This window comes from Mauremys reevesii, linkage group 5, assembly GCF_016161935.1.
Source record: "Mauremys reevesii isolate NIE-2019 linkage group 5, ASM1616193v1, whole genome shotgun sequence".
Lineage (NCBI taxonomy): Eukaryota > Metazoa > Chordata > Testudines > Geoemydidae > Mauremys > Mauremys reevesii.
Window position 1 is genome coordinate 69,320,124 of NC_052627.1, and position 18,068 is coordinate 69,338,191.

The 18,068-nt window shown below is 40.9% G+C and overlaps 1 protein-coding gene across 6 annotated transcripts in view; it reads right to left on the reverse strand.

Annotated features, from left to right (window-relative positions):
- Positions 1–17,056, reverse strand: part of SH3RF1 (SH3 domain containing ring finger 1) — a 163,062-nt gene extending 146,006 nt beyond the window's left edge. For 3 of the 6 annotated variants that reach the window (XR_005599389.1, XM_039541567.1, XM_039541566.1), the window contains exons 1-2: positions 13,171–13,368; positions 10,196–10,682 (exon numbers count right to left, since the gene is read on the reverse strand). Coding sequence is in view for 5 of the 6 variants with exons in the window: in XM_039541567.1 (XP_039397501.1) it covers positions 10,196–10,582 (387 nt within the window). In the remaining variant the exon portion in view is untranslated. Of the gene's footprint in view, positions 1–10,195; positions 10,683–12,159; positions 12,300–13,170; positions 13,369–16,985 lie in introns of those variants that run through there. The other 3 variants (XM_039541564.1, XM_039541565.1, XM_039541563.1) reach the window with 3 other exon arrangements.
- Between the last annotated feature and the right edge of the window lie 1,012 nt (positions 17,057–18,068).

The window sequence follows — 18,068 nt, forward strand, 5'->3', positions numbered from 1 at the left end:
ATTCACATCATGTCAAACAGGATAGGTGTTCCCTTAAAGAAAAAGTCAGGCATAACAAAAAAAAAGAATTGTTTCTTCATCCTGTTCAAAACCAAATATGCAATACAGACAAAAATATTAAACGTTAAATCTATACAGCGCTTTTCATCCATACAACAGTTGACACCACCCTATAAATTTTACTGGGAGGCTCTCATATCCGTCTACTGAAACACCAAGAAACAAAAACATACTCTGCTTATTTTATCAATTATTAATAATGTTTATTGTGTTAGAGCATAAGGACCAACCATACATGGGTCCCCATTGTACTAGGATCTGTGAAAACACAGAATAGCAAACAGTATCTTTCCAAAGAGTTTAAAGGCTGAATAGACAAGAAACACAAGGTAGAAAAAAAGAAAACATATAACAGATTGAAAAACGTGATGGCAGCAACCTTCACGTTATTTCTATGATTTTTAAACGTATTTATTTTGGTGGGTTTAGTTAGGAGGGGATAAAACTAAATGAAAAGTGAAGAGAGAGGGGACACAAAGGAAGGGGATGAACAGGGCAGGGAAGAAAAGTATAAGAGGGGGCAAGTTAAGAGTAAAGCTAAAGTTAAGAGAGAGTTGATACAGTCAATCAGACCAGGGCAGAGAAAGTTCAGTCAAAACTGTAGAAAGTTTTCTGAATGTCTGAAGATCTCTGCTTTGGCTGCGTCTGCAGCTCCTCTTAAAAAGGTGGGAGTTTCTGGATAGTTCCTCTTTGCAGTTTTTTTCCATGGTCACATGGGGGTAAGGGTTGAGGTACCACCCAGGACCCAGAACGTTTGTGTTGGGGGGGGGGAGATCCCCCTTGCACAATTCTGGATGCAGTGGCATAGATTGCATTGGGTAAGCGCCATTTTTCTCCCTCACCCCCAGTGCAGCAGTCTCTGCTTTGGCTGCTTCTGCCACTGCTCCTACAGCTATACACATTTAGAAATAAGAGGTACCAAACAAAAGCTACACACTACACATAAAATAACTCACTCAATTACATGACTAACCGGCATTTTTACCAGTCTCTTGTCAATCCAGGTATTTTAATAGTGCCTAAATTCCATGATAATAAGCAAAAGCACAGAAAGGTTATTTTTACAAAATGTCCCTTTCATGGATATGTTTAAACTATACCTTTCAAATCTCCTTTTTGATAGTGACACTTTTTTTCTGAATGATCAAAACTTTTTGTGCAGAGCAGTAACCACACTTGCCAATTTATTGCACCTGCTTTTACCAAAAATACTATTTCATGTCAGTCTAAACTATTTCCTGTTTCACAGAAGCTCTTGATATAGTCTCAAGAGATAGAAAAATACTAAGATAATGAATAAGACATACAGTGAGATGTGCTTGTTCAGGCAACAGAGTCTGTCCAGTGATATCCAGAAAAACAATTTATCAACAAAAGAGATGTAATGTTTTTGAATATCACGTACACAGTATGTTATTTTCAAATAAAATAACCTGCATTTACGCTAAAGAATTACTTCAAAACTTAACTGTCTTCTAAATGATTGGGTAACACTAATTAGTCATCTGTTTCAACAAGAAAGTACTAATTAAGACTAGCAGACGGTTAAAGTTTGCTATCAAGAGTCAAAATATATGAATAAAACCTTTCTGTATTAGCAGTAGCATTAATAGTATATATTTTTTCTTTATTCATTTTCAAAAAACAATGATCTATCACACTAGTATTGCAGACACAAATTTCTCAAGACAAAAAATGTAGCAGTTTCTAAAGATTTTAAAAAAAAAAAAAGGCTGCCTCTCCTTTGCTGAGCTATTTATCTAATTTACTATTCATTGTCTGAAATCAATGTGAAATCCCTCCAATGATTTAACACAAGCCATAGGACAATCCTTGGCACAGAAAATGTACTGTGAACATCTCTCTGAAGCAATCTGTAAATTACCCTGAAATTTTATCAGAACACTGAATGTGTGAACTGTGTTTACTAACGTAGTGCCTAGTGGCCCCAATTTGGAAAGTAAGATGCAATCCCTGCCCCACATAGCATACCAAGCTAAACAATGAATCAGACAATAGAAGTATTATTCCTATTTATAGATGAGAAACAGAGGTACAAAGAAACCTGAGTACTTGTGCAAGGTTATAAAGGAAGTATGTGTCAGACCAAGGAATTGAATCTAGAAGTTCCGAATGCCAGTCTACTGGCATACCATAAAGATGATTTTCCCCTCCTCCTCCTTTGCGTAGTTATTTAGAAAAAACACAGTGACAACACAAGAGACAGTTCATTAATCTGCCGCAGATACCACTGTCACTAAAGTATAATCAAATACAACATGACTAAGAATTGTTATACAGAAACAGTTAAAATATTATCTTACTCAATTTCAGAATTCATAAATACCTAACAAGCAACCTTAAGAGAAATATACTGTTTTTACTCTTTTTAAGAGCATGTAAGAAAGAAAAGAAAGCATATATTGGTAAACAGAATCTTGTCAAATGTTCTGTAATTTTCATTTCTGAATGTTTATGTGCATCTGTCACAGCCTCCTTTAAACTATAACTTGGGACACACTGCAGCTTTGCCCCTACCCCATCATACAACCCGCACACTCTAAAACACACACACACACACACACTATTTAGGCTGCAAAGTCACACACTCAAAAGTTAGGAAATACCAAATTTATGGTTGCTTGTGTAACCTAAACTCAGTCCCGCTGCGGGACCAAAATCTGCACTGAATGAGGCAAGTGTCCTGTGAGAAAACATTGTATATAATCTTGCAATTGAAGACTATCTTAATGCATGTGTGCTTGGGAGGGGGGGGGATTAATGTTGCATGAACAACCAGAAATCAGGCATTGCCTAAATTGCAAGCACTTTGCCACCTAAATAACATTATTTTAATGTAGTTTTTGAATGTGATTTCCTAGGATATTCTTTTTAAAAGAAAAAGGCAAAAAGAATTATATTATGTACAATATAACCTCCCCTCCCCCCTGCAAACTTGTGTCAATATCAGGGTTTGATGCCTGGACAGTCAGAATAGACATCTACCACAGGACCAAGGTGGACAAAAATCAATGATTTTTAAAAATAAAATAAAATAAAATCCGATTTTTTTTGATAAAATGCTTTTTGAGGAAAAAACCTATCTAAAGATAGTTTTAATTAAGATACATTATAGCTCAAAGAAATCTCATCATGGAATAGGGATTATAAATTCAGACATGCTGAGTTTTGCAGTTCTCAGACTGTGGATTTGTGTCTCCAGAGATAACATGCTTGTTAACAGCAAAAATGTTTTTAAATAAATAAATACATATATAGAGAGGTAAGAAATAACAGACCTCAACCCTATTGTCCCTCTGCAAATTTGTGTGCACAGAGTCAGTCCCTTACCTCTCTCAAAGTGCAAAGTTTCAAAAAGTTCAATGAAGAGAAGATTGTTGGGGGCTGAATAGATCTGGACAAGGAGAAGTCGTCTGGAGATAAATGTGAGAAGGGAGGGACAGGCAGTAGAAACAAAAGTGAAACTGTTTAAGCAGCATATTCCAGAAGTCTTGAGGTCTTTCTGAGTATAGCCTTCACTGATTTGAGATCTACCATACCATTTTCTCATTAGAAGGGAAAATCTATAATGGCAACAGGCCGTAAAAAAGACCCAGTTTGGGAATAAGAACCATTCAAGAAATATATGTTTGCTGATGATGTTTTAAACGAAGTCACGCCAGTGAACTGGTGGAAGTCCCTTAAGCACTTGGATTCAGAGACAGTTGAAGTGATAATCTCACTTTTAACAGCAGTAGCTTCTTCTGCCAGTGTAGAAAAAGAGTATTTTCTTCCTTTGGACTAATTCACTCCAAATTGAGAAATCGTTTGGGACCTGAAAAAGCAGGAAATCTTGTTTTTCTTTTCCAGATTATGAACAAACAAAAATGAAGGTGAAGACGACGGAGTTAGCTGCAGAAGCCAATATTTTAAGTTTCTCATGTTGACCTGGCTGACACAGTTGATTTAATTTTTGTGGTTTTTTTAAACAAAATTTCATTTAACTATCTTAGTTAAAAACAATTTTAACAAAAATAAACCTGATTTTAAAAAATCTTGAATGTTTAACTAAATTCATATGCTGTTTTGTTAAAATGTTATATGTTTGCTGTTGAAGAAAAAAATCCAGAATACATAACTTTGGTGTTTTAGTTAAATAAAACAATTTAAATATCTGCCTCATTATGTTCTCGTCCTAATACAGCATGGCAAGAAAATCCTCAATATTAATGATTAACCTGTTGAACTGGAGATAGCTCACCTCCCAATGACTTCATAAATATCTGCTTCAATTATCTTTGGTAAATTAAATAACCAAACAATCATTCATTTTCTGATATAGCTGTAAAACTAATCTGAAAAGTTTTCAAAATAAGCCATTTAAAAATGTATAGTGTGTACCTTCTAAAAATGAAACCTACATCTATCTCTGAGTTGTGAGAATATGTATTAAGGTTATAACAACCAACAAGAATGCACTTTTATGTAGAAATCCATGATTAAATCAAGTCTTCCTGAGTAGTGATTTAAATCATGATTTAAATGAAATCCACCCTTCACAGGACTAAATTATATTAGCTGACAGAAAAAGAAAGCGGTTATCCAGGAAGGAGGGGTGCGTGGTTTGCTGTAGTCATCTACTGAGTGCAACTAGCTGTCAGGGAAGCCCAGCCTGGCCCGCTCACCCTGAGTCTTTCCTCCTGACCTCCCAAAAAGGGAAGGGCTCCCTCACTATGTGGTGCCCCAGAGGGAGAAATGGGGATGCTGGCCCGTGTGCCATTCCCAGAGAGTGTGATTTGGAGGGAGATCCTCGCCTCACTCTCCTCCCTCCCTTGCAGCTCCAGCAGCTCCCAGGCATTCTCAGTGTAGCACAGGGGTTGGCAACCTTTCAGAAGTGGTGTGCCGAGTCTTCATTTATTCACTCTAACTTAAGGTTTCGCGTGCCAGTCATACATGTTAACGTTTTTAGAAAGTCTCTTTCTATAAGTCTATAATATGTAACTAAACTATTGTTGTACGTAAAGTAAATAAGGTTTTTAAAATGTTTAAGAAGCTTCATTTAAAATTAAATTAAAATGTAGAGGGCCCCCCCGGACTGGTGGCCAGGACCCGGGCAGTGTGAGTGCCACTGAAAACCAGCTCGTGTGCCGCCTTCGGCACCCGTGCCATAGGTTGCCTACTCCTGGTGTAGCATGTGTTGCTGATGCTTTGGCAATGGTGTGGGCCCAGCTCTTCAGAATGTTTGTATTCATTATTATTTTAGCATGCTGCCAAAATTTTCCTGAAGAACACAAGAGAGAACGGAAATGATAGGGTTTAATTTAATACTTTATAGCTCAGCTAAATCTGAATGAAACTTAATGGGACAAACAAAAGGTACTTCTGCACAGGACCGGTGCAAGGATGTTTCGCGCCCTAGGCAAAACTTCCACCTTGCGCCCTCCCCTACAGCGCTCCCACCCTGAGGCACCCCCCTTGCCGCAGCTCCCCACCCTCCATCCTGAGGCGTCCCCCCCCCGCTCATCCCTGCCCTGCCTCCTCCCCGAGCACGCTGTCGCTGCTTCACTTCTCCCGCCTCCCAGGCTTGCGGCGCCTAAGCTGATTGGTGCCGCAAGCCTGGGAGGCGGGAGAAGTGAAGCAGCTCACCCCTGCCCCACCTCCTACCCGAGCACGCTGTGGCTGCTTCACTTCTCCCGCCTCCCAGGCTTGCGGCAGCAATCAGATTAGGCTCCGCAAACCTGGGAGGCTGGAGAAGTGAAGCAGCTATGGCGTGCTCAGGGAGGAGGCGGGGCAAGGGTGAGCTGGGGCGGGGAGTTCCCGTGTGCCACCCTCCCCCTTACTTGCTGCAGGTGGCCCTCCCCGCGCTCCTCTGCCCCAGCTCCCTCTGCCTAAATGCCGGCGGTGACCGGGGCGGCCGAAGATCCGGCTGCCGCGGTCTCTGCCGAAGAAAATGGCGCCCCCCAAATCCTAGTGCCCTAGGCGACCGCCTAGGTCACCTAAATGGTTGCACCGGCCCTGCTTCTGCATCTAAGAGCTTTATTTTTGGTGAAATTCAAAGAGCTGCTGCAAATAACTGACGTCAGAACGTGTCAAAAAAAAATCCCAAAGAACAGAAATCTACAGGCAACTAAATACAGGAGATCACTACCAGACATCCCAATAAGAACAGCATTTTCATTCTGAAAACTAGCAGGCAATGTTCCTTGTCCCACAATATGGAGAATACAAAGACCAGTGCTCCCAGACTGCCATGCAGATACCCCTCCATTTTCAAATAAAACAGCACCTTTTTCTGTTGGTTACAGGGTAAATGTTACTCACAGGCATGTGGTATGATATAGTGCAGTGGTCCCCAACCTTTTGGACCGTGGTGGTGGTCGAGCATCCGCTGAAATGCCGCCGAATTTCGGCGGCATTTCAGCGGATGCTCGACCACCGGCCAGGACGCGGGCACATTTAGATGCCCCTGCGGGTGCCATGGCACCCGTGGGCACCACATTGGGGACCCCTGATATAGTGGAAATATAGCAACAAACTTTAGATAAGTCTATAGTCTCCACCAGGAAAATGGTTAAAATAGAAATATCTTGGAAAATGAAGAAAGGAGTGTGTGTACATATGTACTATGCATACAAAAATTCAATAATTTTTTTTTAAATTATACAAAGTGAATAAATGTTTTTAAAGGGTTTATATTCCCTGAAACATCTCCAGTCCTTCCCAACTGCTGCTATAAAGGCCAGTTTCAGATTCTTGCAACTGAAAACTAACTTAAAAACTGTTGATAGACTTCTTAACAATCTGCAACTGTTCTCAAAATTATGTTAGTATCATGAATCTTGTAGAAGCTCAGTACATTTTTTCTGCTTATTGCACAATGTGTTCATATACACAAAAAACGCAGTACACAGCACTGTGTAATAAAAGGGCTAGCAATTCCACAGCCACTGACACAGTTCAGGAATTCATGCAACGGTGCATGACGTATTAACCTTTTCTGAAAAATAAAACATCTTCTCAAAGGGCATGTATTGGTTTAATATTTCCTTAAGGTACAAGCGGAATGTTCATGACTTGGCAATCCTCACCTACATTCACTTCATTTAATTTAAGAGCAACATGCATTTATTAGTTTCCCCTTTAACAAAATTTCATAGCTCAACAAATCTACTGATTCTGCCACTCATCTTGAAAGACTCTTCTACACCCAATGTCTGGTAAAGGAACCATCTGATACATTTGTAGTGCAGCCACTCCTATTTAAAGTTCTTAACACAACTGCTGCATTCAGCTTAAAATTGTAGCAACATAAATTGTCAGTTCCTATTTTTTGTTGATAAATTCTCGGTGCTTTCTCACTCGACTTTTGTTCTTTATTCTTTTGATAAAGAAATTAGGTAGCTGCTCCCTTCACAAAACAAGCACCTGATTTTCATGTTCCTCCCCTCCACCAAAAGAGTCTTGACAGGCCGGAATGGGTGAGTGGTTGTGGGTGACCTTTCCCCACCCCCCACCAAAGATAAAACAGGAATGTCTATATTATGGCCTTAGATCTCTGGAAAAAGATGTGCACAGCATATTGTAAATGTTCAAGTCTGCTGTTAATGTTCATTCAATGTCAGTTAACTACATGAGGGAACCACATGGCCACAATTCTACTAGCACATGGTATAACATAACTAATAAACTGATGCAACATGCCATATGTTATCAGTTTCTGCTCTGCACAACATGGAAACACAAATGTTGCACATCATCAGAATATTGTAGTACATTTAAACCTAGAGAAGAATTCAAAAGGGAATACAATATTAATTTTCCCATAAACCTGAGAAGTTATGAAGAGTACTTGAATAAATTCACAGCACACTGATGAAATATAAATCTTACATTATAAAAATTATATTTAAAAAAATGTATGTGTTTAGAACAGTCTAAAGGATAACACATACTGAAATTATACTGGTATTTTGTATTTTTGCAGTTGATGATTTTTGCTAGCTGCTGGAGGTAATGTTAAATTGCTTTGGGGTTCTGGGAGAGGTTGAGGACCTTTTTGTAATTGCTATTGTTTCTTCAAAAAATTGCTGTACCCTTTTGGATATTTTTACCTCATCAATAACTGCATATATTACTGACATACTCAATACAAGTCATTAGACCAGGGGTTCTCAAACTGAGGGTCGAGACCCCTCAGGGGGTCGCAAGGTTATTATATGGGAGTCGCAAGCTGTCAGCCTCCAACCCAAACCCCGCTTTACATCCAGCATTTATAATGTTTTTTATATATTTAACAAGTGTTTTTAATTTATAAGGGGGGGCGCATTGAGACACTTGCTATGTGAAAGGGGTCACCAGTACAAAAGTTTGAGAACCACTGCATTAGACACTTTACAGAGAATAACATGACAAATTACTTTTTTAAATTTCTAAAGAAAATCGTAGTGTGAATATTAGAATATAAAGGCTAAAATATAAAACCTGGTGGAAGAATCCATACATTTTATATTCTCAACACAGTTTGACGTAAGTGATGTACATCTGAGAAATACCAATTTTCAGGTAAGCAGTAATTATTTAAGTTATCCAGAGCAAGTCATTGATTTCTTAGCCACAAAGAAAACTAAATATATAGATGATTTATCTGAGGTAAAGAATAGCTCTCTAAAATTAATGCTTGTATCCCTTTCTTTGACTTCATCAGGCCATTTCTCAAAATACAATGCATTCTTCAAATAGGTACAGCACTTAAATCATTAAGCCAATTTCAATTCATACCCATAAGCTCTGCATGTACAAGTTTCATTAAATGTGCAACATAACCTTTTAAAAAGGAGCCAATCTGGTCTGTCATTAGATAAAACAAAGGTGGGTCAAGTCAGCCCATAAAATGATCTCAATTTCTGGTTCTAGAAAAAATCATAATAAATTAAGCTACTGAAGTTTTGAGTATAAGGCATGAAAGAGTCTACAAGTTGAATGAATACCAAGAAGAAACAGAAGCAAAGGTACGAGCCAATAAGCTCAATTCTCAGTGCATGGATTTCATACATACAAAACAAGTTAAAATATCATCATACAGATATAATAATTACAACAATCAAGAGAATTTTCCATGTATTCACCGATAATACACTTCGTAATAATTGAACTTTAGGTAATCTATATACTTTACTGAAAACTAAACAGAAAACTTGCATGAATATGATCCTTATGGTACTAATCAAAAGTAAAATAATGAAAAAAATCAAAAGGAAGTAGCCGACCCATTAAGTGATCAAACAATTTATGAAAAACAGTTAGAAAATCTGCCCTTTTAAAAATAAAGTGAAAAAGTAGAGAGAAGTTATCAAACACCACCAATTCTGAGATAGAGGTGAAATCCTAGCTCCACTAAAGTCAATGGCAAAATCCCCATTGACTTCAAAGAGGCAAGAATTTCCCCCTAAGAGCTAAACAAATTTATAGAAAATGTATGAAAATCTGATTACAATACTTGTTCTTACAGAAAAATCAATAGAACACAGAACAACCTAGAATAAAATCAATTTCTAGTGTTAGAGTTCACAAGTAGCAAACAATTTTAAATATTCTTAGCAAGACTGAATAATTGTTCATTATGCAACCAATCAATTCATACAAACGATCTTGTTCAAGTTATTTAGCTTCCTCTTTAGTGTCAATAGGAATATTAGGGGCCTGTGCTGGTTTTCTTCCCCTGAACTATTTTAAATTCAACAATGAAGAGTTTTAAACAGAAAAATACATCCTATCTTTTGGCTATAAACATTTTCCCCAGCAGTCAGTAACTAGCAATATAAATATATGAAGACTAAAGCCAAGAGTATATAATATAAGAATGTAATAAATACTGACCTTTTCCCTGGAAATGTGCTAGCAACTGTCACTCAAGGCTTTTGTTACATAGAAAAATTGGTTTAAATCATAACTGCCAATGAACAGATACTATTTTGCTTTTGCAGATGACACATTTGATTGCCCTTGTTTAACCCCTGAAGCAACAAATGTTGTGATTCATCTGTTCTGAAAGAGTCTAGAAAGAGATATAATTGCAACAACAACAAAACAAACTGCTACCTATAGGTATGGCTTATCATTTATAATGGATACTTACCCTAACAGGGGGACTCCGTGCTTGTACTCTTTGCTGCTGTCCACCTTGCAAGCTCTGTGGGTCTTTTGAACCACAACTAGCAACAGTGCTGCTCTGGGCTCTTAATGCATTTGTGCAACTAGTCCCACCACCAGTGCCAGGTTTCCAGGGCCTTTGCTTGATGCCATCCAGTAGTCTAACCAGTAGAATATTACTGGGAAGTTCATCAACACTGCAATCAACTAAAGTCCTACATTCTGGACAACGAAGCTCATTTCGAGAACTCACGATGCCCAGCAAACAACGTTTGCAAAATGTGTGTTGGCAAGGCAAGACTTTTGCAGAAGCATCAAGACGTTCTAAGCAAACAGGACACTCCAACAGATCCAACAAAGCCGATTCGTCCATTTTTATCTAATTTACCAAAAAATAAACTTTTGCAAAATTCATATCTATACTGAGTACTTAAAGGGACTCATGTTACATCCATGCCTCTTCAGACCTTGCTCTGAAATTGTTTAGAAAACAAAGAAAAAGAACAAAGCATTAATAATCTGGAAAAATAATTAGCTTTCTTAAAGTGAGTCCACAAAAATATTTCCTCTAGCAAGATTCCTGCACTAAGCAACATCAAAAATTAAAAGATCTCCAGTCTAATTCAAGACAAAACCCTACAGATATTCAGTTTGTGGATAAATGTTTAATAATTTAAAACATACATCTAAAAGTTTTCTGTAACTATGAACAATTTATGAAAGGCAATAACAGAGAATTATCTCTGGTCATCATAATGGCTATCTTATCTGCATTAGTGAGCTACTTAGGTCAAGCATGGTGATCAAGAGTAACAATTAAGGTTTTAAACTGCAGTTCTGTCTGCTTTTAACTGCTAATTATCTTCAATATTCTTAAACCATTTTAGAGTTTAATAAGTTGGTCCTTGTAGGATAAATTAATAAATGACTGTGGAAAACGCACTTAATAGACAAATTTATATTTCTTACAATTTGTTTAATATTAGACAGGTCTGCCCTTTCCATAATTAAAACAAACGAAAGAGAATAAAAATAAGACACTGATTCTGCAAGTTGTTCTACAGGACTAAAGAGTCCACCATCAGAGTGTAGCTAGCAGGGTCAGGTGTAAGTCTAGAATGAGTTAAAAAAATATATCTAATTTGTCAAGTTTTTGAGAAGCAAAAGAGGAAGGGTTTGGGGGTTTTTTGTTTTGTTTGTTTGTTTTAGCATTTCAGTCTTGAAAAGAGACACTAATTCACAAGCTTTTAAGTTTACTGAAGAAGTTGACAAAATGATAGATTGCAGTCTGGTATTACCGTATATCCTAAAGTGACACAAGACTATTACCAAAATCATTTTATGGTGCATTGAGTGCTGGAATACTGGTAGTAGAACATGAATGCAATGTATCCAGTAACAGGAGCAAAGGCAACATGCCACCAGGAAGCTCACCAAGGACATTCAACAAGAAAATCACTTATTTCATAACCCTTCACCGCTATATACAAATATAATATATATACATAGATTTACACTCTCTCTCTCTCTCCCCCTCCCCTCCCCTCCTCCCAGGCATTTTGAGTGGCTAGCTAGTCACAGAAAGCTTCCAGTAACTGATGCTAAGAAACACAGCTGTTTGGTGTAATACTACTAGACACATAATATAGGTATTTATTATGTGCATGGGGCTTCTCTAGAGTTCACTTTGAGGGTAGCGGGAGAAAGAGACACAAAACGGACACACACAATCTGTCTCAGAAACAGAGTTAAAAATTACTTTCAAAATTTATTTCAGGCCTGAAGATTATTCACTTTTCATACAAGGCATATGAGTGTAGGATATATTACATACATCTGCACATACAACATTAATAACCTTATTCTCTGGATTTTGCTATTAAAGTTATAGTTACTTAGGTATTTCCAGAGATAAAATATATTTTATTACACACACACACACACACACACCTGGCAGGAGCACTATATATTTGGCACATATGTGTGCATGTGTACCTCTGTTCCATGTATGGGAGAGGGCACACAGTGGGGAGGAGAGGTGACACACCCGGGGGAGGGGGAGGAAACCCTCTTGGCAACTGACATTCTTTCTGTGGAGGAAGGACACATTTTGGGGAAGCAATATATCACTGCCTGTGGATGGGAGTTTCACTGCCTCCTGTCTCTGAGAGTGTGTGGCAATGTATCCCAGTCAGGGGGAGGGGGGCTGATACAATATCACCTTCCTGAAAGAAGGTATTCATGTATGGGAGGGTGCATGAGTGGCACCATATCCCTGTCTGGGGTATATGGGTGTGACAGGAGGATGGGGGGACATCGTATCCCTATGGGAGGAAAAGGACACTGTAGGGGGAGGCAGCTTATCCAGGTCTAGGAAAGAGGTGACAGTCCGGGTGGTGTGGACCTGGACTCACATCTGGAAGGAGGCATCACAGGATGCCTGGGAGACAGTACTCCAACAGCATCTGGGGAGGGCCTGACACGGACTCGGGGGGGGGGGGGCGATACGGAATCGGGGGGGGGGGGTGGGACCGCACCCCGTCGGGGGAGGGGGGACACGGAATCGGGAGGTACCGCACCCCGTCTGGGGAGGGGTGACACGGACTCGGGAGGTACCGCACCCCGTCTGGGGAGGGGGTGACACGGACTCGGGAGGTACCGCACCCCGTCTGGGGAGGGGGTGACACGGACTCGGGGGGGGGAGGTACCGCACCCCGTCTGGGGGAGGGGGTGACACGGACTCGGGGGGGAGGTACCGCACCCCGTCTGGGGGAGGGGTGACAGTCCCTAGGGCCGCTGACCCAGGGGAGAGGCTGTCACACCACCTGGGGGCTCCGCAGGGCCCTCTCCGCCCCCTCTCGGGGGCCCTGCAGGGAGCTGGGCTCGGCTGCACCGCCAGCCGGGCCCCTCCGATCAGGACCCTCCCGCCGCGGCGAGCGGGGCAGGGGCGCCGTCACTCACCATTTCGCGGCCGCGCTCCCCTCTTTGTTCCCGCCTTTGGAGCCGCCGCCGCCGCCGCGCTCTCCCCGCTTGTCTCTCTCCCGACGCGGCACCGAGGAGCCTCCTCCTCACCCCCTCCCCGAGCGGGGCTGACGCGGGGGGCGGCACCGCAACGCCCCGCAGAGAGCCGGGCTCGGGGCTGGAGGTGGAGCCCGCCCCGCCCGGCGAGCTGGCGGAGCCGACTCCGCCTGGCACCCCGGGTGGGGGCGGGGGTCAGGGCAACGAGCGGGGAAGCCGCCTGGGGAAACCAACCGCGGGTACAGTCAGTGCAGAGCCCGGAACTAGGGGACGGGGGGAGAGGCTCGGTACAACGCTACACCCGCGCTCAGGGGCCGAGCCGCTCCGTGCCGGAAGAGAGGCACTTCCCACTCCCGTAACCAAGCGGGAGGTAGACACGGCCTCAGGGAACGAGCACGGAAAAGCCTTTTCCCGCTAACGCAGTGAAGCGAGCTGCCTAATCTTAGTAAAGGGGAGCAAAACTGAGAGCCAGTGTTGTGGCGGGTACTAACCTGCCACTCAGTCAGAAAATGACAATAGCAAAGGAACTCACGGAACAAAACCCGTGAAACAGGCAGCATGTGGCAGCCTGCGAGTGCGACAGGTTGGACGCACTACCTAACCTAAGAGCACTATGAAAGCTGGCTTGGGCAGTTCCCTTCAATGCCCGGCTGCCTTCAGCCTTTTACCTGGGATGAAGTTACTACACGTGGAACTGGGACTTCAGCCTGAACTGCTGATAGGAATGGGAGGATACCTGGGAAACTAGGATGAGGTTAGGGAGTCAGTAGGAGGAGTGCCAGCCAGAGGGAAGGTTTATGGCACCAGCCTCTGAAACAAGATAGTCTCCTCTTTATTATCCAGATTGATGCAGAAAGGTAAAGACAAGTGTATCACAAAGAGATAAACCCCAGTGTGTGTGCACGTCTGTCAGTAAGGAAAAATAAAATGGATTTTTTTAAATTAATGTTACTAGGTTAAATAACCTGAGAACCCCCCTCCATATTGTGTATTTTCTCCAACACACAACTCACAATCTAAACACATTGAGGATTCAGGATGCTAAGTGGTTCTCTCACAAGAAGCTTGCCTGTAAAATATTTCTAAACAATTAACTATAACCAAAATAAAAAAGGAAACAAAGTTTGAGGCTGCCAAAAAATCAGATATCACATGAAAACAGAAAAGCGCTGCTATTTTTTAAACCAAAACAAGAACATGAAGATTGTGATATACAAGGAGGAGATTCCGAGTTTTAAATTACTTTGTCTTGGTGCTTTTCTGTTTTCATGTTGCTCCAATCACATTCTAAGTAAAGCATCTAAAATATTAACACATCTTGATATATTAGCTAAAGTTATAAAGAGCCTCACACGGAAGAGCTGTCATACATAAAGATAATACAATAATTCATGAACAGAAGTTATGCAAGAGATAATTTTCAAACAAATGTAGGGAATCAACTAGCTAGTGTATGTACCACTGCCCTCTATTGGACAAATTGCACAATTTAGACCTGCTGGTGTCAATAGAAGCACTCCAGATTGATAACCAAGTATAGATGACAGTGGTATTTGGATCATTGTATTTATGTATTATACAGTCTATATATGTCCCACCTTCTGTCCAAGGCAGTCAGCCACTCTCCTTTCTTTCTGTCCTTTCTACTCTGATGGATGAAGACGCTGCTTATTGTGTAAGAACTTTGTTTTGGGAGCACTTGGGCATGTGAATGTGAGAGGTATTGCAGTGATTGTAAGGGGACATTGTAAGTTATTAGTATGATGCCTTTTTGAGTGGTAGCAGATTTTGGAGCATGGCAAGTCAATTTTACATTTAGAACAGAAATCAGTGATGAAGCATCAAGAATATTAATGTAATTTGTGTATTGACAAAATGTACGCAAGTCTTGTTTCCTTAAACAGAGATGGTAATAACCTACACCCAGACAACTCCCATTCACAGAAACCTCACATAAGGCACCACTTCCGTGTTCCATGGAGAGCAGCCTCTGTCTCTCCCCAGAGCTCTGAAACAAATAAAGACAAATCCAACTGCTTAAGCACATTCTTTGTCCCTTTTCTTCCTTCAGCTGAGACAAGAGATTCTTTCCCTCTGCCTCCAAGCTGTGGAAATAGTTCCCACTGAGTACTGTTGTAATAATTGGGCCTACAAATTTACCATAATTGTGAGCTCAACAGTAAAAAGTAAGTGAAACTTTATAAGACCTATAACAACAAATATTGATGGTAAAGGGTATGAAAGGGAGACGGACTTAATTAGTCCAAACAAAAAGGCCTACTGATATAACTCATGGACTGTGTTAATGCCATGCATGGTAAACAAGAAAAGGGGAACCAGACATCAGTGAACCATATTTCATGTATCAGAAACCAGGCCTAATTGGACGACAAAATAATGAGGGGATGGGGCTATTCTGCCTCATGTTTAATGGTGTTTGCGCCAGGATACTAAGCAGGCTGAGGTCTCTCAATTCCAAACCCCAAACCTTATTTAACACTATTTAATCTTGGACAGTGATTGGGTTACATTAACACATTTGACCCATATATTCCATTTAAGTCAATACATCAGTGCAGAAGAAGCAGATTTTACTCCAAGTACACTTTCTGGTTGCCAAAAAGAAGGGTGGGTGAAGGCCAATTCTTGATCTCAGAATGCTGATTGTCTTCATCATAGTGCAGAAATTCAAGATGGCGACATTCACAGATACTATTCTATTCCTGAATCTGGGAGACTATTTTGAGACCTGTGACCTTCAAGAAGCATACTTACATATCATGCTACATCTCTCTCACAAGAGATTCCTATATTTTTGTCATTGGTCAGGAGTCGAACCACTATCAGTATCAAGTCCTCCTTTTTGACTCTCTACCACCCCTACAATGTTTACAAAAGTTATCACGGTAGTTGCTATACAGCTTTAGCAATGGGGAGTAAATCATTTTCTCCTATCTCAGCAATTGGTGTTCCTACATCAAAGTTCAAACAGAGTAAAGAACACTATGTCTCTCTCACATGCTCAGCCTTCAACTCAATACTGCAACGTCCTCCCTCTTACCTCTGCAATGGATAAGATTTTATAGGGGCCACTCTCTATACCACAACATCTAGAGCCTATCTATGAGAGGACAGATTTCTTATTCGAACACAGTTAGTCACACAAATTCAAGTGAGCCCACAGGTCACTGCCAGATGCCTGCAGCTGCTCGTGCATCTAACAGCATTTACCTTCACATTACATGCCCACTTTTACCTGCAGTGCTTCCAAGCCTGGCTCAGGACAGTTTATACTCCCAACAAAGACAGCCTGAAAAAAATAACTCTCTGCTCCCAGCCTTGTGCTAGGTCTCTCTTGACTGGTGGAAGAATCTGTACAAGGTGTGCTCAGGAATTCCCTTCAACTATCCCATTTCAGATTCATTTCTCCTAGGATGGGGAGCACATTGACAGTATAATGCTATCCAGGACAGATGGTCCACGAGGAGCCTGCCCTACATACATACCCTTGCCACCAAATCCGATCCTGTGATAGAAAGTCAACTCACCTACATAATGAGAGACAACAGGGCCAGTATGTACTGCATAAATCGACAAGGCTAAGCGAGATCCCCTTCCTCTGTTCAAATGCAATCAAGTGCATATCCTTATTATTTGCTTGGCCTCTAAAATACTATAGCTGATGACCTCAGCAGTCACTTCACTCAAGATCACAAGTGGATATCTGACAGATCCATTCTCAGGCAAATATTGCTTACCTGGTGTTTTCCAAACATACACCACCTCACCAGCACTATCAACCAGAAATGTGGAAAATTCTTGTCAAGGGGATGTCTTGATCACCATTCCTGGGGGGTGGGGGTTGACTTTCTCCTATCTTGATTAAGAAGTCTCCTAGATGCCTTCCCTCCAACGCTGCTAATCCTCATGGTTCTAAACAAAATTAGACAGGACAAAACCTTGGGCATCTTAATCACACCAATATGGCTAAAACAAATGTAGTTTGCTTACCTACTTTACCTCTTCTCCCAGCCAGCCATCAATCTCCTACTGATGCCCAGTCTCTTCACTCAGGATTCGGGGAATGTTTGTGACCCCACCTAACCTGAACACACTATGACTCAGAGCTTGGATGGCTGTCAGGGTTAGGACTCTCCTGTTCCAAAGAATTCAAGAAGTCCTGTTGAACAAGAAGCGAATCCACCAAGAAAACTTACCTTCAGAAATAGAAAAGATTTTACCACTGGTGTAGTCACCATTGCCTATTTCCTTTCAACTCTCCTCCTTGGAGGTTCTAGAACAGTGGTTCTCAACCTTTCCAGACTCCTGTACCACTTTGAGGAGTCTGATTTGTCTTGTGTACCAACTTTCACCTCACTTAAAAACTACTTGCTTACAAAATCAGAGAATACAAAAGTGTCACAGCATGCTGTTAGTGAAAAATTGCTTACTTTCTCATTTTACCATATAATTATAAAATAAATCAATTGGAATATAAATATTGTTCTTACATTTTAGCGAATAGTATATAAAGCAATATAAACACCATTGCCTGTATGAAATTTTAGTTTGTACAGACTTCACTAGTGCTTTTTCTGTAGTCTGTTGTAAAACTAGGCAAATATCTAGATGAGTTGATAAACCCCTTGGAAGACCTCTGCATACCCCTAGGGGTACATGTACCCCTGATTGAGAATCACTGTTCTAGAATATCTTTTCATTTTGAAGCAAGGAGTCTCTCTTTGACCTCCACTAAAGTTCACCCAATAGCCTTCACAGCATTTCATTCTCCTTTAGAAAGTTTCTTGCTATTTGCTCACCCCACAACTTCCAGATTCAAA